The sequence below is a fragment of the Sus scrofa genome, chromosome 2, assembly GCF_000003025.6.
Source record: "Sus scrofa isolate TJ Tabasco breed Duroc chromosome 2, Sscrofa11.1, whole genome shotgun sequence".
Classification (NCBI taxonomy): Eukaryota; Metazoa; Chordata; class Mammalia; order Artiodactyla; family Suidae; genus Sus; species Sus scrofa.
This window is the reverse complement of record NC_010444.4, coordinates 60,092,278-60,114,440: the sequence shown is the minus strand read 5'-3', so window position 1 is coordinate 60,114,440 and position 22,163 is coordinate 60,092,278. Positions and strand designations below refer to the sequence as shown.

Below are 22,163 nucleotides of genomic sequence, written 5' to 3'. Positions count from 1 at the left end.
GCAGCTGCTGGCCTACAACCACAGCCACAGAAATGCCAGATCCGAGCCTCATCCTACACTGAAGCTTACAGCAATGCTGGATCCTTAACCCACTGAGCCAGGCCAGGGATTGAACCAACATCTTCATGGACACTATGTCAGGTTCTCAACCCACTGAGCCACAAGGGGAACTCCATACTGATGGTTTTCCAAGCTGGCCAGTGGAATCTGGTCACCTTGCCACTGCTGGTATTATTTTTCTCATCCTGGCTGTCACTACTCTTCTTATTCCTTGTCTGTGATTCCATGAGCCTGTCATGACGCACAGTCACTCAAGAGCCCAGCTGTCTGGGCCTGGTTTTCCCCTGCTGCACCCTCCTCCCCACCTGCCACCCTCCGCCCACCACCCCTCACGAGCAAGCCAGACAGACAAAGGTAAAAGAGACCAACAGATAGGGTCACAGTACACCCCCGGACGGCACGGATCACAGAGGTGGAAAGAGGCACAGGGTGGGGGGTAAAGGGAGGGACGGGGGTAGGAGCCAGACAGACAGTGAGAAGCTGGTCTTACATCTGAGTGGCTTGGCAATTTCACCCTGCCCTGTGGAGAGAATCAGGCGGAGGTCAGAGTTTGGGTGGCTGCTGAGAGGATACTCAGTGGGACTTCCCTGCCCCCTCAAAGCACAGCCCACAAGCTCCCTCCCAGGCTCTGGGTCTAATGCAGAACACCCTCCCCAGATTGGCATCTTCCCTGGTCCCCTGATGGGGACCTAAGGCCAGACTCTGGACTACCAGGAGGCTAGAATTAGCCTATCGCCTGGGGAGAGGTACCCCATCCCACATCCAGCCTGTCCCGAGATGGGATGGCTTAGGGAGGGGAAAGAAGAGAGAGGGCTCGGGGTCTCTACTCCCCCAACCCCTGGCAGGCCTGACTCTAAAAGAAAGGTACTGACAAGGTTTCACAAGTTCACTCAACACACAGACACATACCCAGAGCATTTACGCACACACACACCCGGATCAGCATAAAAGACACACACACATGCAGAAGAACTCATGAGCTAGAATACACAAGTGCACTACTAAACACTTGTACGCATGTCCACAATCACACACACAAACCCACGCACTCTCTGTCTCTATGGGAATGCACATACATGTATATGATGTCTGACTTATTGAAATGTGCCCCCCCCTCAGGGCTGGATGAGTGAGTTGGAAGCCCTACAACCTGTGTTCATGAAGCAGCATGCACTTGTGTGCACACAGGGAAGAGAACTCATACACTAGTGCACAGAAAGGACAACTGTTCATGTGTGGCCACAGCTCCAATCTCCTTACAACTAACACGCATTAGAACAACAAAAAATTGGAGTTCCTATCATGGCACAGTGGTTAACGAATCTGACTAGGAACCATGAGGTTGCTCAGTGGGTTAAGGATCTGGCATTGCCATGAGCTGTGGTGTAGGTCGCAGATGTGGCTCAGATTCTGCGTTGCTGTGGCTCTGGCGTAGGCTGGTGGCTAAGGCTCTGATTAGGCCCCAGCCTGGGAATCTCCATATGCCACAAGAGCGGCCTTAGAAAAGGCAAAAAGACCAAAAAAAAAAAGAACAACAAAAAATTTACATAAAAACCAAAACAATCTCAGCCCAGGGCAGTTATCAAGGGTCTCAGTCCTTCTTGAAGGCACAGAATTTAGAGCTGAGCCCAGGGCTGGAATAAGCCCTTTGGGTATTGTGAGAGGCCAGGAGCTGTTTGTGCACACACGTACACACCTACTCCAAGCACTGCTCTTGGGGAATCACTTTGTTTCTGACTTCTGGTTTTGTGGGACTTGGATAGAACACCCACCTCTCACCCACGACCCCCAGCTGACCTTCCTGCCCATGCAAACAGACACACACACATGTGCCCAAACACCAGCACTTGGAACCTCAGCACAGATGAGGTCCTCATTACCTTTTCTAATCCCTTGCCATGTTTTCTCAAGAGGGTGCCCTGCAGAGACAATGTCACAGGGTGATCAACCTAGCAAACTGTGCAGGGTGGGAACCCAGGGTGATAACACATATACTCGGGGGGGCAGGAGGTAAAGGGCATCTGAACTGCACAGGGGGCTGGTGACAGGTTTCCTGGGGGCATTGTGTGTGTGCCTTAATGACTGACTCTTAAAAGTCAGAGAGAGAGTCAGAGAGACAGGAAAGAGAAAGAGACAGAGACAGAGAGAAGGAGAAATAGAAATACAGAGACAGAGGTCCCTGCCCAAATATAATCCGTTTACCTTTACTGTACATATAAGGCTCTTTGTTCTTGAGTCAACAGGAAAGCAAATGGGCTCCATATTCAGATAGACCTGAATCTGAATCCTGATTCTGACATATATTTACTGTCTGGCTTTGAGCAAGTGACTCCTCCTCTCTGAGCCTCAGCTTTTCCCATCTGCAAAATGGGAATAATATATCCATCTCACTCAAGGGGTGCCCTGAAGGTGAGCAGAAACGAGAGCTATAAGGTCTGGAATACAGGAAATCCTCAATAAATGTGAATTCCCTTAGCTCTCTGCCCATAAATGCATTGTCTGTGGTTGGGTATGCTGTCACCATGTGGTTACAGCCAAAGACCCAGACTACAGCCACAAGAAGTGAGATAAGCAGGAGCACACTTCTGACAAGGTGATATCTTATAATAGCCTTGTCTATCTGGCCCACGAAAGAGGATTATAAAGTGGTTTTAACTGATCTCTGTTCTGGTATGTGTCTACTGACTTCTACCACCACCAATAATTTTATCTCTGATTTAGTGGGCACTGCCTCAGTCAGTCACTAAGTTGAGAACTTTAATGCATCATCCTGTTTGGTTCTCCTAACCTTCAGAGAGCTGCTCCAACTAACCTCTTTCTCCAGACAGGGAAATGGAAGTTGGGAAGTGAAGTGACTTCCCAAGGTCACAGAGAGAGAACGGCTGGGCTGAGATTTGACGCCAAGTCTACATGACACCAAAGAATCACAACATCATCATCCCCCACCTGGGTGCCTGGGTGTGTGTCTGGGATTCTTGTGTGTTGGTTAGTATGTGTGGTGGGAGTAGGGCAGGCAGGGGTGGGAGGGGGGTCTGCGTTGTTCAGGGTGATAAGGGCTTGTGTTCTCAGTGACTGCTAGCAGTTCAGAGCCCAAAGGAGGTCAGAGAAGCTCCACTGACTTTGTACTACCTTCTAGCTTTGAGGAGAGACCCAGGTACCCTAGTGGCGTCTGGGAGTAAAGAGTAAGGGTGAATTCTAACTAAAGGCCGTGGGCAAGTGCGAAGGTTCTGGCCCAGGGTGGGGGGTGGGGGGCATTTTCTGGAGGCAGGAGGCCCTTCCTTCATACTTATAATGGGGCGGGGTGTTGGGGCGTGACCTCCCTCCCCTCCCGGCCCCGCCCCCTCCCCATGCCCCGCCCCAGACAGACACAGGCACATCTAGGCGGGAGGTGGGACAGTGGGTAGGGGGGGCCAGTGGGGGAGGAGGGGGCGCTGGGTGGGGGGAGGGGTGCAGCCACGCGGTGGGCCGAGTCCAGACACAGAGCGGAGGACAGACAGACGGACAGAGGGGCCTCTACTTACGATCATCTGTCAGCCGCGATGGGGGCAGGGCGGTGGGGGAGGGGGGAATAAGTCACCATAAGTCTCCCAGGACGGCCAGGGAGGGGGCGGAGACGGCACCCAGGGGTGGACCCCATGCCCCAGCCCAGCTAAGTCCAGAGGAGGCTAGTGGGCAGTGGGAGGTCAGATGCCTTTAAGTGGCTGCCACCCACCCTCCCAAGCCTCCTTCATCCACCCAGAAGAAACGTCCTCCCATTTTGTGCTGTGCCATCAACTGTGTGCCATCACTGTCCTCGGGCCCTCAACACTTCCCGGGGAGGGGGGGCACCCACGCTCCACCACAGCCCTCCAAAGACGAGGCCTTTCCCCCACCCCCTCACAGCAGCCTGATCCCTGTGGATCACCTTCTCTGGGTTGTTCCCAGAGAGTCTCAGACCAGAGGCACTGGTTCTGGTCTCTGGATGACCACTGACCTCTGCTTGACCTCTATGACCTTGGATGCTCTCCATGAACTCTGGTTGACCTCCCAGAAAACCCTGTTCTCCTAGTCTCTGATCTTTGAAGTCCAGGTATCGCTTCTCTTTGTCTCTTGATTGACCTCCAAAGCTCCCTGATGAACCCACTGACCCCTATAACCTCTGTGACCCATGAATGGCCTTGATTCCCAAGCTGACCTCTCTGTTTTCTGCGTGCTCTCTGACCTCTGAATAATTTCTTGACCCATGTGTGGCACCTATGACATCTCTTTACTCTTCTTGACCTCTTTGTCCTTTAAATCACCTGAATGACCTCTTTGACCTTTTGATGACTTTGGACCCAGGTGTGACCTTGCTGATTTTTGAATGGCTCTGCTGGCCCATGGTGGCTTCCATGATCCTTAGGTGGCCCCGGTACCTGGATGACCTCTAAGCCCCAATGCTTTTGAAGCTCTCTGGGTTCCCAAAGAGGAGGTGGCCCAAGTGTCCCCTCTGGCCCCCTGTGGGCCTCACCGTTTGGTCGGTGAGGGGCGGCAGGACGATGGTCTTCTCCATGGTGTTCATGACCAGCTTCCATAACTCCTTCAGCACTCGCTTCAGCACCGTCTTCTCACAGATTTTGGCAAAGAGAGTCAAGCTGGGGGTAAGGGGCAGGTCTGAGAGAGTCTGGCTGGCCCAAACCTGAGGAGCCTCTTCCCCTCAACACATGGGCAAGGTGGGAAGGCATTCCATGGACGTGCAAGAGGGCACAGAGCCTATATGGAGACCCCTAGGTGGTCTGATAAGGCTACAATGCATGAGGCATGGGGAGAAGAGTGAATGGTGGCTGGACAGGTCAGCAGAGGCCAGACTTGGCTGGGGCTTTAAAGACTAGGACAAAAGCCTAGGCCTCAGCATGAGGGCATTGGAGCCATGGGGAGAGGCGGGGGTTGGGGGTTGAAAGAACAGAATAAGGGATGAACTGGAACAGGAAGGTTGAGACCAGGGACTATGAGGGGGCTAGGACCATGCTCAGAAGGGAGAAGAAGGAAATGGTAGGAAGAGGGGCAGACTTGAGAAGGAAAATAACAAAGAGTTCATGATTGGATGTATGGGGTTGAGAGAGGGCACTCCACCATGACCCTTCCAGCAATGGATCCACTCAACCTACCAAACCATCCTTCCCCCAACCTTTAATGCTTCTTCCCTCACTTTCCCCTCCCTCCCTTCCATCCTCCCATCCATATATCCATCCACCTATCCTCTAAACACTTATTCATCCATCCAAATATTTACCCAACTATCCATCCTTTTATCCATATACCCTCCATCTAGCTTTCTAAGCATTTATTTTTTAATCTACCCATCCATCATCCCTCATGTCACTTATCCATCCCAAATACCATCCATTCATCCATACAAATATTTACCCACCAATCATTCCAATCATTAACCCACCTATCTTTCCATCCCTTCATGCTTCCACTTATCCACCCATCCAAACCGTCCAACCACCACCAGTAAACATGGCTTGGGTGTCCTCTCCAGGCTGGGCTCCCAGTTTCTGAGGCCCCACCCTGGAGCCCTCCCCGGCAGACACAGTCCCCCTAGCCTGGCTCACTTGCTGTCCAGCAGGTCCATGATGGGTTGTAGCACATTGTCGGCATCTTGGGCCACACTGCTGCAGGCACTGGCTGGCACATTGCCTGTGCCTTTCACCTGGCTAAGGATGTCACCCATCTGCTTGACACACTCCTCAATGTGTGGCTGGAAGCTGGGGACAAAGAGAGGAAGAGCTCAGATCAGACTCCCCTGGCTTCTGGAACAAAGGCCGTATGAGGCCACAAATGTTGATCTGTGGACCTTTTATCACCAGCATCAGGGAGTAACTGCAGAACTGGACACCAATCTAAGACACTTACCTGTGTTGTTCACTTCATCACACAGTCCTACTCAGGTACTATTATTATCGCCATCCCCACTTTACAGATGGGTAAACTAAGATCCAGAGAGGTTAACTCACCCAAGGCTACACAGCTAATAAGCAGTGAAGCTAGGACTGAACTCAGCTTTGTCTAGCTCCAAGCCTGAGGTCTTCACCCCTACATCTGTTGAGTTTCCAGATGTGCCAGGCTCAGAGGTCTGGAGGCTGTCCCCTCCCGTTGGCCCTCTGCCCTGGAGATGCCCCCACCTTGTAGCAAACACCCGGCTGAGCTCATCCAAGACATTGTTGAGTTTCACCTGCAGCTCTTTCAAGATGTCACTGGCCTCAGCATCCAGCTAAGGAAGGAGAAGGGATGTCAGGTCAGGTTTAGAGGGCATCCACATGGTACAGGGCATTTTCCTATCCAACCCAAAGAAAGGGATACCAAGGGGCTGGAGAGGAAACCAAGGCCCAGACAGTTAAGCTTCTTGCTGGGGTTTGAAGGAGTAGCAGAACTGGAATGCATTAGGTACGAGCTCTGGGACCGGCGGCAACACAGAGATGATGATGACCCTGCTCGGGCCCTGCCTCACCTCCTTCCCTCCCATAGCTTCGAACATCTTCTCTAGCTGAACTCGAAGCTGCTGAGTGTTGTTCATGAGAATGCAGGGCTGGGGATGGAAACAGAGCAGGGAGTCAGAGCTCAGGACCTTTCCCCAGAGCCCTCCTCCCCCCATTAGGGACCTCAGATGGTTACGAGGTTTGGGTCTGGAGGAAGCTGCGGTCCCATAGGGCCATCTAAGAACAGAGGGCTGCATTTGGCATCAGAGTCCTAGGAGTGTTGGAGGAGGGGGTCTCTGGGGACCAACAAGGGGAAGAAGGACTTCCTGCCAGGTGGGCTGGACCTGCTGGGTCCAGGAGAGAGGCCAGGAAAAGGGGTTCTTGCCACATGCGAGTATTCTTCTACATGGGCTCAAAACACTGCAAGCTCACATACATACACCCTGAAGGTCTCATTCCCAGCAATCGATGACACACTGAAGGCATGTCTGCTCACCTCCAGATCCCCTCAGACACACTCAGTCAGACATAAAGACACGCACAGTTGGACACACATGCAGACACAGCTATCAGAGCCCAGGGAAGGGTGGAACTCTGGGGCTATGGTATGGGGTTAGGGGGGACAGGACAGGGACCCCCGCAGGTCACCACTTTCTCCTTCTCCTTGGAGCAGTAGGAGGCAAAGTCCTTGGAGATGATGTCCGCATACTGGAGGAGCACATTACTGATGGTCTGGGGAGGACACGGAGGGTGAGTGAGACAAAAGGCCGGGCCTGGACAAGCCCATCAAGAACCACTGAGATCAGGGATGAACCTGAACCCCTATTGGCACCTACAATGGACCACTGGGTTGAGTGAATTCTCCACCCAGGATATCCATTGGCCAAGATGAGGGCACTTCCAGATGAAGATGATTGTTCCATGTAGACCCAGCTCTGTTTAAGAGCAACCAACCATCATATTAACCCAATTCCAACCACAAGCATAACTCAATCCTAAATGGAAACCCCATTCCTATCTGAAATCCTCAATTCCACCCCAGGTTAAAGCCAATCCAGCTGAACCTCAACCCCAACCTTCAAACATACCCCAAACACCTGCTCACATTCTGTATAAATCCCAACACTACAACCTCAGTGCCCAATCAAACCCCCATCCTAATAGTAATCCTAAATCTGGCCCCAACCTTGACCCCATCCCTAACCCTGACCCCAGCTCCAAATTCAACTCCAGCTTAACCACAATCCTGATCTCAACCTAAGCCCAAACCCTGATCCCAACTTCAACTCTAGTCTCAATAATATCACTAGCCCTAACTTCGACCCAAACCCCCACCTCAAACTCCAACCACAACTCCAATCTCTATGGCTTGACAAACCCCAATATTGACCTCAATCCCCACCTCAGTACTAGTGATGTCATATCACCAACCCCAACCTTGACTGCAATCTCAACCTCAGCACCAGCCCTGACTCTGATCCCAATTCTGACCTCAACTCCAACCCCAACTTTGACCCTATTCCATCCCCCACTGGACCCCATCCACAGTCCCAAACCTTGGCAAAGCGCCTCATGTAGTGCCCCACGATCTGGGGGTCAGGACACTCGAGTTTCTTGATGATCTCAAAGCTCTGGTTGAGCTGTGAGAAGACGTCCACCACGGAGCAGGAGAATAGGGCATGCTCTGAAGTTTGTTGGAACTGCATCAGGAGGGAGGAGAAAAGTCAGAGCTGGATGGTGCCCAGAGCTCAACCCTCCTGCTCTCCATGGCGAGAGCCAGAGACCATGCCTTGGGATGATAGTGAGATGGATAGTGTACAAGTTAGAGCCAAGACTTAGAGGTAGACACAAGGGGAGGGGTTGGGCTTGATTAAACTCTCATTCATTTGTTGGATGAACAAAAGGCTTTCAACACTGTGAACAAGACAAAGATGGCAGACACCTTTCAGAGACTGGCCTCATCCCAAGGGTATGTGTTACCCCTAGACTGAATCCCAGTGGACCCTAGAAGTGGTGAGGCCACTGTGGGCTGACTGGGAGCTTGGCAGAGGATCAGCTTTCTCACCCCATCCTTCTTGTCTCGCTCCAGGGCTCCATGCAGGAAATCACGGGACACTTCCTCATTCTCATCTAGCCACTGGATGACGAAGGGCTCAAACCACCTGGAATGGAGAGCTGGGATGAGGCCCTGCTGTCTCTTTGCTGAAAACTCACCCTATGGACTTGGATGGCCACTACCCTGTTCCCTCCTGTACCAGGCCTTGGCTGCCTCCTGTGAAATGGACTGAGTGACCATTGTCAGGGCAAGGCCCAGACATGTGGGAATCTTGGTTGATAAACTACTCGTAAGCATGTGGGTTTACTCTCTGACACAGATCCTGACACAGCACATAGTAGGTCCCTGGCAAATGGTGACCACCATCCCACTCTCCAACACAGCCAAAGAGTCAGACATCCCGAGTTCAAATCCTAGCTCTGTCACTAATTGGATGTCCCCTTGGGCAAATCCTTCAGCATTTTATCCTCTATTTTCTAAGCCACAAAATGGAAATGACGACACTCCCATCTCTTAGAATAGGTGAAAGCATTAAATTAGAAGAGAGAAGTGAGACTTCTCAGCACAGTTCCTGATACTTGTGATTATTAATTGTCTGGCTATAGGAGTCCACAGTCCAATGACTGAGAATGGAGAACACTGGGTTTGCACCCTACCCATACCCCTGATACCCAGAGAACTCTGAGGAGGTTAAACCCACCACCCCCACCCCCATCCCAGCCTGAGAATCAGTCTAGCTGTCAGTGCTGTATGTCTGGCTTGGGTTTGGGGCAGGGGACTTACGCAGGGTACTCAGGCACTCGGTCCTTAAAGGCAGGAAGCTCTGCCACATACTCATTGTAGAGCCATTTGACCTTGAAGTGGAGGTTCATGTAGTCGGCACTCTTGCATAGACGATGCTTATCATGCTCTGGTGGGGGAAGCAAAGGGGCAGCTTAGCCAGGAGGGTCTGCCACTCTCTGACTTGGAGGTGCCTACTCTGGCCATCACTGGTGTCTGATCTCAGGCACGAGGGTCCAGGGCTCTCACAGCCTTAAGGAGACACAGAGGCACAGACCTGCTATAGCCAGACTGAGAGATAGGAGGGTGGGAGGGGACTCACCCTCCATGGCATACTTCATGTCCTGGGCAAACAGATTCCACATCACTTCGGCACTGATTTTACCCACGTTCAATTCCTGGGGAAACCTGGTGAAGGTCATGGAAGTGTGAAATTTTGGCAGACAGAAGCCAGATGGCACAGGCTGCTTTGGCCCTCCCAGCCCCAGAAGGTAGTGCAGGAAAGGCAAGGGATCCGGATTCAAGTTCACTTATAGTCTCTGACTTGGTAAGGGACTCTCTGCACTGAGGCCCTTCTCCCTGAGTGTCCACACACCCATCCCTCCATTCATTCATTCAGCCACTCATCCATCTATGTACCCATCCACTTACCCACCCATCTGTCTATTCACCCATCAATCTCCCCATTCATCCTTCCACGCATTCATCCCTTTATCTACTCACCCATCCTTCCACCAATTCATCCATCCACCTATTAATCTATCCGTGTATCCATCCATCTGTCCATCCATCCATCTATTCATCCATCCATCTCCAGTCATCTGTCCATCCATCCATTCATCCATCTACCCTTTGATCCATCCATCCCAAATCCCTGATCTTAACTCTATATCCAAGTAACTGGGAGATGTTGGCACCCCAGAGTTAGGAGCACTTGTAGCACTCACCTCAGGGAGAAATAAAACACAATAGCTCATTCAGCCATCACAGACGAAAATTCTACAGCTATGTAAATCCACAAAGCAAAATTGCACACATTCACACACAATTACACAAAACACAACACTGCATATTGAAGTATTTTCCACAATTGTACACATATACACGATTTTTTTTTTTTTTTTTTTTTTTTTTTTGCGATTTCTTGGGCTGCTCCCGCAGCATATGGAGGTTCCCAGGCTAGGGGTCGAATTGGACTTGTAGCCACCGGCCTACGCCAGAGCCACAGCAATGCCGGATCTGAGCCGAGTCTGCAACCTACACCACAGCTCATGGCAATGCTGGATCCTTAACCCACTGAGCAAGGCCAGGGCTCAAACCTGCAACCTCATGGTTCCTAGTCAGATTCGTTAACCAATGAACCACGACGGGAACTCCCAGTACACATATACACAATTAAACCCACAGACCACAACTATACACAAAATTTATCCACAGGTAAAACATTTACTAGAGTATATAACACATGGTAAACACTTGAGAAACACTACCTGTTGTTATTTATTTATTTATTTATTTATTTATTTATGTCTTTTTAGGGCTGCACCTGTGGCATATGGAAGTTCCCAGGGTAGGGGTCGAATAGAGCTGCAGCTGCTGGCCCATGCCACAGCCACAGCAAAGCAGGATCTGAGCCGAATCTGCAACCTATACCATAGGTCACAGCAATGCTGCATCCTTAACGCACTGAGCAAGGCCAGGGATCAAACTCATGTCCTCATGCAAACTAGTCGGGTTCGTTACTGTTGAGCCATGATGGGAACTCCTATTATTATCTATGAACCAACAACACATACAAAAATTATATGCCTCTGTACACACTGTTACTCATACAAATCAACACATACAAAATACATATCTGATTACGCCAACGCTTGTAATCATACATGCAATTTTGTTTGTTTGCAAATTATGCTGTACTTCACCTATGCACAACTGCATCCACAACTGCCCCCACATACAGCACATTTTAGGTGTAATTAGATATGACTTCTTTTACATAGAAGACACAAAACTGTGCACACACATTCATGATGACCTCAGATAATTAATTACATAGATACACAACTCACTGGTTGAGGCAGGGAGTGTAGGAATTCTTATCTTCCTCAATGATGGACACGATGAGAGTGATCAGCTTGGACCAGAAGTCGAGGTTCTTGATGCTGGGGCCCTGTTCTTCTGGAGGAACTTCCCCCTTCTTGGCCTGGAAAGGACAGTTGGCATGTTGGCCACAAAGAGTCCAGGGATGGGGGCTCAGTAAGTTCATTACTGAAGGGTAGGAGGTTAGTGAGGAAGGAGCCCCATTAACATGTGTATGGTTCAGGTGGAAGGACTGCATGAAAAGGAACTAAATTCATATATACTGTCCCAAACAGAGCTCATGTACACATAGCTGAATGAAGCTTAATTAGACTCAACTTGTTAAACTGAAAAGAACTAAATTTAGTTGAACAAACTCAAGCCCACTAAATCAAACAAAACTGAAATAAATGCAAATCAGGACCACTTCGCTTAACAGATGGCAGTTCTTAGAGTTAATTCAGTGGAACTGAACTTGCGCCAATTACACTGAATGAGTGGAATTAAACTTAACTGATTGAATTAAACTCAAATGAACCCAACTGGATTAAACCTCATCAACCTGTCCAAGATCAACATCAACCTAAGCCAAAATAAGGGAAATAAATCAACTTGACCTCAACCCAACCCAAATGTAATCTAAATCAATTCAATCCAAGTCAGCCTAATGCAATTCTACCTACTCATCTCAATCTATCATACTCAGGCAATTCAATTTCAATCAATGAAAATGAAAGTAGCTAAACTCAAGTAAGTCCAACTCAACCCGATTCAGGTGAATTCGACTGTACCTAATCCAACAACCTAGCTCATTCTAACTCAAGTCAAGGACAACTTCAAGTCAACTGAATGGAAATGACTCAATTAAACTCAACTCAATCCATCTGAGTGACGCTTACTAATTAGCCTAGAGCAATTTCAGCTTAAGTCAAGTGAACAGGAATAAATCTAAACTGACTATAGTTTAACTAAATTCAACTTAATCTACTTTATCTCAATCCAATTCAATTAAGAGGGACTTGATTGCAACTCAAGTCAACTGAATGTTAATGCAAAGAATGAAATAAAATTGAACTGAATTCAGCCTATGCATTGTCTCCTATCAGAAGCCCAGCTCCTATCAGGTCCCCACCTCAGCTCCCACAGCCTCCTGGGACTCCTCCATCTCAGTGCCAATCACCCTGTTTTGTAAATTTCCAACATATACATTTTCCCCTCCTAATAGAGTATAAGCTTCCTGAAACCTTATTGACAATCCTGGGACATCCTAAGTGTAAACAACATGTTAAAGATCTCAAATAAATTGATTTCAAGATTGAAAGCAATAAAATCGATTTAACTGAACTTTTTTTTGGTCTTTTTTAGGGTCCCATCTGTGGCATATGAAATTCCCAAGATAGGGGTGAAACCTGAGCTATGGCTGCCAGCCTACACCACAGCCACAGCACCGTGGGATCCGAGCCGTGTCTGCAACCTACACCACAGCTCACGGCAATGCTGGATCCTTAACCCAGGAGCAAGGCCAGGGATTGAACCTGTGTCCTCATGGATACTAGTCAGATTCATTTTCCACTGAGTGACAATGGTAATTCCTAAACATTTATTGAATAGTGATTCTATTCCAGGAAGATTATATTATGCCAGACTCAACAAAGTTTAGCTAAAACCAAATTTATTGAGCTCCTACTATGTACCAGGTGCTAGCATTTAACTATATTTTATCTAAAGCTTATATCTCATTGAATCTCCTCCTCAATCCTGAGATGTGGGTTTATATACTGAGGCCCAGAACTCTTAAGTCAGTTGGGAAAGGGGCAGATCTGGAACTTGGACCAGGGTCTGGTTGGAGTCCCCTAGTTCCTCCTACCACATCTGGAATCCTCACCGGGTCTGTCTGGTACTCTCGACTATAGAGTTCATGACAGTTGTTGAAGATGTATTCATAAGTAGAGTTGAGGCAGGCTTTCACACAGTCCTTCACCACCTGGCTGGCTCGGGGAGGGCTCTGGAGTTCTTGTACCTGGAGGGAGGATGGGGGAGGGGCATGGGTATGCACACTTTGGAGAGCAGGCACCCAGGAAGTGGCTACAAGTGGTTCTGGGTTTAAGGAAACATAGCTATATGAAAGCAGAGAGTCACTGAGAAAGGGCACTTCTCTCCAGAGAAACATTACTTGTTCAGGAGCTAAGTGTCCTGGAGTATCTTCCTCGGAGAGCTAATGGATATGGGTCCCCTTACCCACCTTCATCCGAAAGAAGGTGATGCTGGTGAGAAGGTCCACAGTGGATTTGAGGTCCTGGAGTCTCTCTGGACTGCTGGCTGGAAAGTTATTCTATTGGAAGAAAGTAGTCATGGAAGAAGGCTGGGGGGTGATGGGAAAGAATGTTTTAGGGGAGACACAAGAGCCCCCAAGTTTCAGGAGGTGTGTTAGGGATCATTGAGAACACCTTGAAGTAACCAGGGGTGTCTGCCAGGATGCACCAATCATGTTGGGCAGGTGCTGCTGACATATGTATACATGTGTCAGAGAAACACATTACATTTGTTAAGATGGGTCCTCCTATGTGCATACCTGCAGGTAGTGGTCCCATATGTATGGGGCGAGCAAACCATCACACATGCACTTCTTACCCGATACATGGAGAGGTCGATCCTTAGGGAGTTATGCAGCTGGTCCAGGAGCTTCACAAAGCGTTCTTTCTGAGGAGGCAGAGGATAAGGAGGTTGGATGAAAGCAGGAACTTAGGGATCGAGCACTGCCATATTGGCTAAGTGGTTACTATATGCTAAGTGCACCCATCCACCATTGAACTGATCCCACATAACATCCATTTCCAGTCTACAGAAGAGTAAAATGAGGCTCAGAGAGGGGAAGTGGCTGCAAAGTTACACAGCAAGTCAGATCCAGATTGAGGATCTAGGAGTCCATGAGGTCTGACCACACAAGGTTGAGATCTCCCTCATCTCCGGGCCCCAGCCCATGGGACTGACCCCAAAGTTGGAGGCGGCGAAGCGGTCGGAGGCAGACACGTTGGTGGAGGCGGTGGTGTGTGCGTAGTAGGCATTGATGTTGGCAAGCAGGGTGCTCATGACCGCAGGCACCCCGGGACACATGTACTTGGAGGAGAGGCAGGCAAAGTGGCTGGTAGGAGGGAATGGGAAGCACTGGGCCTGGTGTCCAGCCCCCAGAATGCCTCTAAGATAGCTTCCCCCAACATCCCAAACCATCCCCTTTCCCTCTGCTTGATTCTGTCCTCTGAGTTTCTGTCTTCTCTCTGAATTGCCCTGTCTCTGCCTCTATCTCCAGCTCTTGTCCTAGTCACTCAGCCCTCAGCAATGACACTTCCTTAAATTCCAGGAAAATTATGTAACCCTCACCACACTCACTTCCTCTCTGGCTCCTCCTCCCAAGAACCTCTTCCACTCCAGATCTGCCAGTGTCCACATGGTAACCACCCCTCCCCCCAGCTTCCTACACCTCATCCTCACAACCACCTCAGCCATCAGCCTTACGTCATAGCTTGGTAGATGGACTCAACACCATAGCGCATGGCAAATTCATCTACAATCTCCTGGGCTGTCTCATCATAGTAAACCTTCCAGGCGTCATCACCCTTGGCGTCTGGGATCTTCACGACCCCATTGTTCTGCACGTCTGTCACAAAGTGGAACAGGTTCTGCCACAAGGGAGAAGGTGTCAGAAAGTGTACAAGGGGACACAGAGGGTCAGAGATCCCAGGTCTAGGACAGCTTACATCATCCAACTCTCCATCCACCCATAGATACCTATCCATCTCTCTATCCGTCTACTCACTCACCAATCGATCCAACTACCTACAAGCCAAAAATATGGATGTTCATTCATCCATATTTTCAGTAATTCAACCACACATCCATCCATTCATCCATCCACCCATCCACCCATCTATCCACTCACTCATCTGTCTGCCTGTCCATCTATCCACCCATCTATCCACTCACTCATCTGTCTGCCTGTCCATCTATCCACTCACCCACCCATCCATCTATCCATCCAACTACCCCAAAATTTACCCGTCCACTGGTCCTCCCTTGTAATTCAACCACACATCCATCCATCCCATACCCTTTACCCACAACTTAATCTGTCCATCCAATACTTCATCCTTCTACCCAATTGACCTTCAATCCATCCATCCATCATCCATTTGTTCACACATCTACCCACCCATTCAGCTACCCAACTAATGCAAAATTCCCCCATCCACACATCTATACTTCCAGTAGTTCAACTATACATCCATCCACCCACCCACACATCTGTCCACTCACCCACCCCTCCTTCCATCCATTCATCCATCCATCTATCCACCCAACTACCTACCCACCCATGCAACTACCTCTAAATTCACCTATTCATTTATCCTTCCTTCTAGTAATTTAACCACACATCCATCTCATCTACTACCCATAGATTAATCTGCCCATCTAATAATTTATCAACCCACTCAACCACCCATTACCCATATATCTACCCATCAATTTATTCATACATCCATCATTCCATCCATCATCTATCTGTCCATTCATCTATTCGCCCATCCATCTATTCAACTACCCCCAAAGTCACCCATCTAACTCATCTACACTTGCAACAGTTCAATCACACATCCATCTACCCATCCTTCCATCTGTCTACCCATTCTTTAATCCACTAAACACTCATTCATCCATTCAATCATTTATTCATTTAACAAACAGTTTTCTCCCAAAACCCCCAGGCAGCTGGAAGAGACAAACCCAAGTACAAACAACCAAACTGTGAGTTTTCAGGTCTGGGACAGATGGAGGACCTGGAGCTGGATAGTGAGCGACTGCCTGGAGGTCAGGGAGGGCCTCCCAGAGGAGGGGGTTCTAAAGCTGGACCTTGACTGACAGGGAGGAATTTTTCCTGACCAGAGAGAATGGCGTAGATGACAGTCTCAGAGGTTCAGAGGAGTGTTGATGGTGTGGTCAGGAAGAGGAAGGAGGAGCTAGGGCAGGCAGGAATGGTGAGTGGAGGCAAGGTGGGAGATGAAAGTGAATGCCAAAGGTAGGGTGGAGCAATGGGCCTCACCTCGTGCAGACAGGTATACTGGACATGGTAGGGGGCCACCTTCTCCTCGCCTTTAATTTCCACACTGATGTGTAGCCGGATGGCACCCGACACAGCAGATTTGTCAGTCCGTTTGTCTGCAGAGCAAAAAGGAATGGTGGTGACAGAACTTCCCAAAATAGTCCTGCGCTATTTTAACATTTGTATAACATTTGTATAATCCAGACTCCCTGAATTAAGGCTTAGGTCTTTATCTTGAGATTGGCTCGCTAGACTTAGGTCTCTCCCAGTAGACTAGAATTTTGGGGCCCTGTTTCTCCCTTTTAACTAGGATCCCAGATCTTGCTTCTTCACTCATATTAAAATCCTGGGTCTTCGACTCCCTCTTTTTTTTTTTTTTTTGTCTTTTTTGTCTTTTTAGGGCCATACCTGCGGCATATGGAGGTTCCCAGGCTAGGGGTCTAATCGGAGCTGTTGCTGCCAGCCTACACCAGAGCCACAGCAACGCCAGATCCGAGCCTCATCTGTGACCTACACCACAGCTCACGGCAACGCCAGATCCTCAACCCACTGAGCAAGGCCAGGGATTGAACCCGCAACCTCATGGTTCCTAATCGGATTTGTTTCTGCTGCGCCACAACAGGAACTCCTACAACTCCCTCTTTAGACTAAGAACCTTGCTTCCTCAGACTGTGCTCCTAGACCCTGTCTTCCCTATCAGAGCAAGCTCCCCAGAGTTCCTTCATCTTCTCAGACAAGATTCCTGGGTCTGCGCCTCTTTCCTCGGACTAGGGTCCCTACATCTTGCTTCCTGCCTCCCCCATCAGAATGGGATATCTAGATTTCCTTTATCCAAACTATGAAGATCCTAGACTGTGCTCACGCTTCTCAGACTAGGTTCTTCCTATGCCCTCAGATCAAGCTCACAGATTCTACTCATCTTCTTGGACAAGGTTCTTGGGTCTACAACTCCCCTCTCAGATTAGGAAGCCAAAACTGTACCTCTTCCCTTAGACTGGATTCCCAAGTTCAATCTCCCTTCTTAGGTTAGATTCCTGGGTTTGTGCCTCTCTCCTTACACCAGGATCGGCAGGTCTTGCTTCGTGCCTCCTCCATCAGAATGGGATATGGAGATTTTGCCCCTTCCTCACTCTCTCAAACGGAACTAAAAGATTCCTGGGTCCTGCACATCCTCATGGCCTGGGTGCTTCCTGCCACCATCAGATTGTGCCCACAGACTCTGCCTCCCTCATCAGATTGGGCCCTGAGACCTTGCCTCCTCTATTGGATTGGGCTCCTAGATTGACCCCTCCTGATCCTGTCTCTCTCTTCTCCATCTGGGCTCCCGACTTTGGCTGGCTCTTTGGGACCTCCCTCCCCTCTTCCCGCCCTCCACAGATCCCCAACCGTGCTCACCCAGGTTGTACCACACGTCCATCTCGCCACTGAGTGTCCGCACCTCGATGATCGTCTGCCCCAGAAAGTCATCGGATTCCCTCTTGAACCGCTGCTTCACTCGAGATTTGATGTCATCATCCTCATCCCAGACGCGCACCTTGATTCGGTCGGAGGAGTTGTGACATTCACTGCAGAGGGGAGGAGGAGGTTGGGGCAGGGGTCTTGAAGCTCTCCCGTCAGCTGCCCCAACAAGGAGCTCCACATGGAGGGCTGGGGGTCCAGCCAGACACTTACAAGTGGAAGTTCTCCTCCCACACGGGGTTCAGGTTTCCATAGATGGTTTTTGTCCGTTTCTTGGTCTTCCCAACCTGGACGGTGACATAGGGGTCACTGGATCCTGTCTTGTCCTTTGCCTGCAAGCCCTGGGCACAGACCACTAGAAGACACACAAAACAAACAGAAACGTGGGCTCCAGGGGAAAGGCATGCCAAGAACAGTTACTGACTCAGGCTCCATAGAAGATGCCTAGGACTGAGGGCATTGTTCTGGCCACAGCAGCTAGTGGGCATACCCACTGGGCATTTTCGGCTTGCTAGAGAGTTAACATCCACAGAACTCTCACCTAATGAAGAATATCCTAGTTGCCCCAGGTTCACCCCTGGGGGACACTCTTGGGTGGATGCCCTACACGGCTTCCCGAGGTCCCCAGCAGGATTGAGACTGCAGCTGCCCACATTATGACCTCCACTGGCATCCTTCACAGGGCCTCCTTCCGTCCCTGCCCCCAAACTCATGTCTCCACCTTCCTCTGGGGCTTCCTGGGACCACCTCATGGATACCCACCTGCCTTGAAATCCTCATCTTGGGGTCTGCTTTCAGGGAAATCGCAATGAGGTTGGGCAACAGATAAACACCACAAGGTCCCCACCTATGGCTAGAACCTCTCTGCCCTGGGAGCTCAATACAGTCCCCCAGCGCTCCCAGGTGTCCACTGCATTGCCTGCTCAGTGGCACCCTGGATAGGGCTTATTCACTCCTGGTCTCACTTCCCAACTCGTATGTGGGCTTCTGGTGTCACCTCCCAGATAAACCGTGTGCCCTCAACTCCTCTTCTTGGGGTCTGGTTCTGGGGGCTACCAACAGAGATGCACCCATATAGTTTCCTGTACATGTGTTTGGAGGCACATACGCCCACTATGTGGGCACGAATGCCTACACACAGACATGGGAAAGACGTGAATACGCTCAAATATGCGCTGCAAAGGGAAGGAAGGGGCTTGGGAGGGAGCAGAGGGGGCTGATGAGAAGGGACTCTGGTGACAGCCCCCGGCCCCCCGCGGCCTCACCGGTGATGCTGATCTTGGCCGACCACTTGGATGTGCCGTCCAGGACGCTCTGCTTGACTGCCTTCATCTGCTGCGTGTGCGCAGTCTTGGTCACCGCAAAGATCTCCTGGATGAGCTCGAAGATCTCGGGCTTGTTGCGCTCCCGGATCTTCATGCGGTCTTTGAGCACCATGATGATGTTCTGTGTCCGGTCCTCCGCTCCGTGCTTGGAGCTCTTCTCCGCTGCCCCTGCAGACGCAGACAGCCATCACTGTCCGGAGGGCACCCCCTCTAGGACCGAGAATCCTCATTCCCACTCCAGGGCTTCCTCATCTGCTGCCACTGGCACAGTGAGCTGTGGGGGTTCAGATAAATCATTCCCCCCAAAGCTAGAGCTGCCAGAGTTCCTACCTGCTCTCTGAATCCTCCCCCCACCAGGTTTTCACCCTAAAGTTCCCACTCCCTATCTTAAGCTCTCAGGGCCGCGGGGGTCCTTCGCCTCTGAGCCACTTCCCTCTGCAAGCCTTTCCCCTTCTCTGACTCCTCTCCCCAACCTGAGACCCCTCTCTTCACTAACCATGACCCTAACCCTAAACCTAATCCATTTTTTTTTCCTCCAGGGAAACCGCTGCCTCCCATCGAGTCCGCCCCCTTGCACAGTTTAGCTCCTCCTTGAATTCGAACCCACCTCTCCTGGACCCCCTCAACTTCTCCTTTCCCTTCTTCTCACTCCCACTCCTCCCCCACACCTCAGAGTCCCTTCCCATCACCCCACCCCTGCCCCACCCCAATCCTCCTCCGCAGAGCCCCGCCCCCTACACCGGGCCCAATCACAGTCCCGCCCCTTCGTCTCCCCTCCAGCCAATGCTCCGCACTCACGCTGCAGACAGTCTGCATTGAGCAGGTCCTGGCACTTCTCGTGGCACTTAACGCCGCACTCGGTACAGCGCATGCCCTGCCGCGCGATGCCCCAGAGCAGCCCCTCGCACTCGTAGCAGTAGGTGGGTGTGGTGGCCGTCCACACCTCGAAGTTGTGCGGAGTCGTACACGAGATGGGGTAGATTAAGGCTTGCAGGGTCTTCTTGTAAACGTGGTTTTTCTGCGGGGACGGAGGGCATGCGTCATGGGCATAGGGCTCTAATCTGGGAGCACTGGCCTGCCCTGCCCTCAACCTTCTCCCCCTACCCCGTGCTGAGGATGGTAAAGTACAGTTCCTCTCCGGTCCCCATGCTGTTGGAATCCTTAGGTTCCTGTGCAGAGGCTGTGCTCACTGGCCGCTGAGTTATCGAATTCTTGAAAGGAGGAGTGCCTGTCTCTGCCACACCCTCTTCCCCTCCTCCAGGAGCCCCAGCCCACACTCCAACCACCTGGGGACAGGGAGGTGCCCTACGTACGTACCAGCTCTTCGTTGTTTAAAGTGCTGGATGCCAAGGCAGAGGTGATGCCTGCTTTTCTGGACTGGACCAAGGACTGGAACAGGGAAGTCACCGAGGGAGTCACGGGGGTCGATTGACCCCCCAGGGGGTTGTCACCACGAGCAGAATACCCAGCCATGGTTTGGGGCCACCAGCCACGGATTCAAGCCCCAGCAGCAAATAGGAAACAGGTTACAGCAGTGGGAGCAGAACCAGGAAAGAATTGGGAAGTGACAGAGGCTCCAGATTAGAATAGACCTTGTAAGGGGAACAACCCCATACCTCTGGCTCACCCATCCCCCACCACTGTGGACCAGAATGGGAACTGCACTTGGCTGTGGTCACCAGCCACAGGGCAAAACTGCCAGCTACACCATGAGCCAAGGTGGGGAGTCAACTGCTCTCTTCCCCACGAACTGTGGGACATGGCAAGGTCCCTTCCTCAGAACCCATGGGTTGTGGGCAGTTGGAAGATGCCAGTGGGGGACTGGGGTTTTTGGGAAGAGACTCAAGGGTCAAGGTCAGCACGACTCACCATAGCCTGAAGCATCCATGCAGCACGCAGGGTAGAAATCAGATCACATTAGTCCTAAAGAATGCCTTGCCAGCCCCCAGCCCCAGGTCTGTATGGGGTGAGCACTGCTTGTGGCAGGCCTGTTTTGCTGGGGGAGGGGAGGGCACAGACTCTCACCAGGTCGCTCACTAGTGGGATAGGCTTCCTCTTGCGGATGTCTGGCATGCTGTCAATGATGATGAGACCACCGCCAGGGCTGCAAGACACACCCAAGGATGTCAAGGGCCTAGAGAAAGTCCCCCTTCCTCCAACAGACATCACCTGAGGCTTGAGCAGGACATCACCTGGGCCTTAATACACTAGATCTCCCAGGGTACTAAGGGTTGAGTTGTATCCCCCCAAAGACACACTAAAATCCTAGCCTCCAGGAGCTCAGAATGTGACGTTATTTAGAAGCAGGATCATTACAGATGTAATTAGTTAAAATGAGGTCATACTGGAGTACGGTGGACTCTGAATCCAATATGACTGGTGTCTATAAGAAGAAAGACGGAGTTCCCATCATGGCGCAGCAGAAACGAATCCGACTAGAAACCATGAGGTTGCGGGTTCGATCCATGGCCCTGCTCAGTGGGTTAAGGATCTGTGCTGCCGTGAGCTGTGGTGTAGGTCACAGACTCGGCTGGGATCTGGCATTGCTGTGGCTGTGGCGTAGCTCTGATTAGACCTCTAGCCTGGAAAACTCCTGTGCCATGGGTGCAGACCTAAAAAGATAAAAGACAAAAAAAAGAAGAGAGACACACAGAGAAGACAGCAGTGTGACACTGGAGGCAGAGACTGTAGGGACTCTTTCTTTCTTTTTTTTTTTTTTTGTCTTTTTGTCTTTTTGCCTTTTCTGAGGCCGCTCCCATGGCATATGGAGGTTCCCAGGCTAGGGGTCTAATCGGAGCTGTAGCTGCCGGCCTACACCAGAGCCATGGCAACGCAGGATCCAAACTGCGTCTTCGATCTATACCACA

General features: G+C 50.6%; 1 protein-coding gene across 13 annotated transcripts in view; it reads right to left on the bottom strand.

Annotated features, from left to right (window-relative positions):
* The window catches only part of UNC13A (unc-13 homolog A), a 72,090-nt gene that overhangs the window by 15,575 nt on the left and 34,352 nt on the right, over window positions 1-22,163 (bottom strand). For 4 of the 13 annotated variants that reach the window (XM_021083543.1, XM_021083547.1, XM_021083546.1 and 1 more), the window contains 26 exons: window positions 21,322-21,400; window positions 21,166-21,171; window positions 20,614-20,685; window positions 20,095-20,314; window positions 19,237-19,464; window positions 18,185-18,326; window positions 17,909-18,078; window positions 16,514-16,629; window positions 14,932-15,095; window positions 14,410-14,560; window positions 14,050-14,118; window positions 13,661-13,750; window positions 13,304-13,438; window positions 11,409-11,542; window positions 9,659-9,744; window positions 9,340-9,466; window positions 8,566-8,662; window positions 8,057-8,200; window positions 7,149-7,232; window positions 6,533-6,610; window positions 6,207-6,295; window positions 5,637-5,789; window positions 4,550-4,673; window positions 3,582-3,587; window positions 1,941-1,979; window positions 551-580 (listed from right to left, as the gene is read on the bottom strand). In XM_021083543.1, coding sequence (XP_020939202.1) covers window positions 551-580; window positions 1,941-1,979; window positions 3,582-3,587; window positions 4,550-4,673; window positions 5,637-5,789; window positions 6,207-6,295; window positions 6,533-6,610; window positions 7,149-7,232; window positions 8,057-8,200; window positions 8,566-8,662; window positions 9,340-9,466; window positions 9,659-9,744; window positions 11,409-11,542; window positions 13,304-13,438; window positions 13,661-13,750; window positions 14,050-14,118; window positions 14,410-14,560; window positions 14,932-15,095; window positions 16,514-16,629; window positions 17,909-18,078; window positions 18,185-18,326; window positions 19,237-19,464; window positions 20,095-20,314; window positions 20,614-20,685; window positions 21,166-21,171; window positions 21,322-21,400 — 2,833 coding nt within the window. The remainder of the gene's footprint in view (window positions 1-550; window positions 581-1,940; window positions 1,980-3,581; window positions 3,588-4,549; window positions 4,674-5,636; window positions 5,790-6,206; window positions 6,296-6,532; window positions 6,611-7,148; window positions 7,233-8,056; window positions 8,201-8,565; window positions 8,663-9,339; window positions 9,467-9,658; window positions 9,745-11,408; window positions 11,543-13,303; window positions 13,439-13,660; window positions 13,751-14,049; window positions 14,119-14,409; window positions 14,561-14,931; window positions 15,096-16,513; window positions 16,630-17,908; window positions 18,079-18,184; window positions 18,327-19,236; window positions 19,465-20,094; window positions 20,315-20,613; window positions 20,686-21,165; window positions 21,172-21,321; window positions 21,401-22,163) is intronic. The other 9 variants (XM_021083551.1, XM_021083552.1, XM_021083554.1 and 6 more) reach the window with 5 other exon arrangements.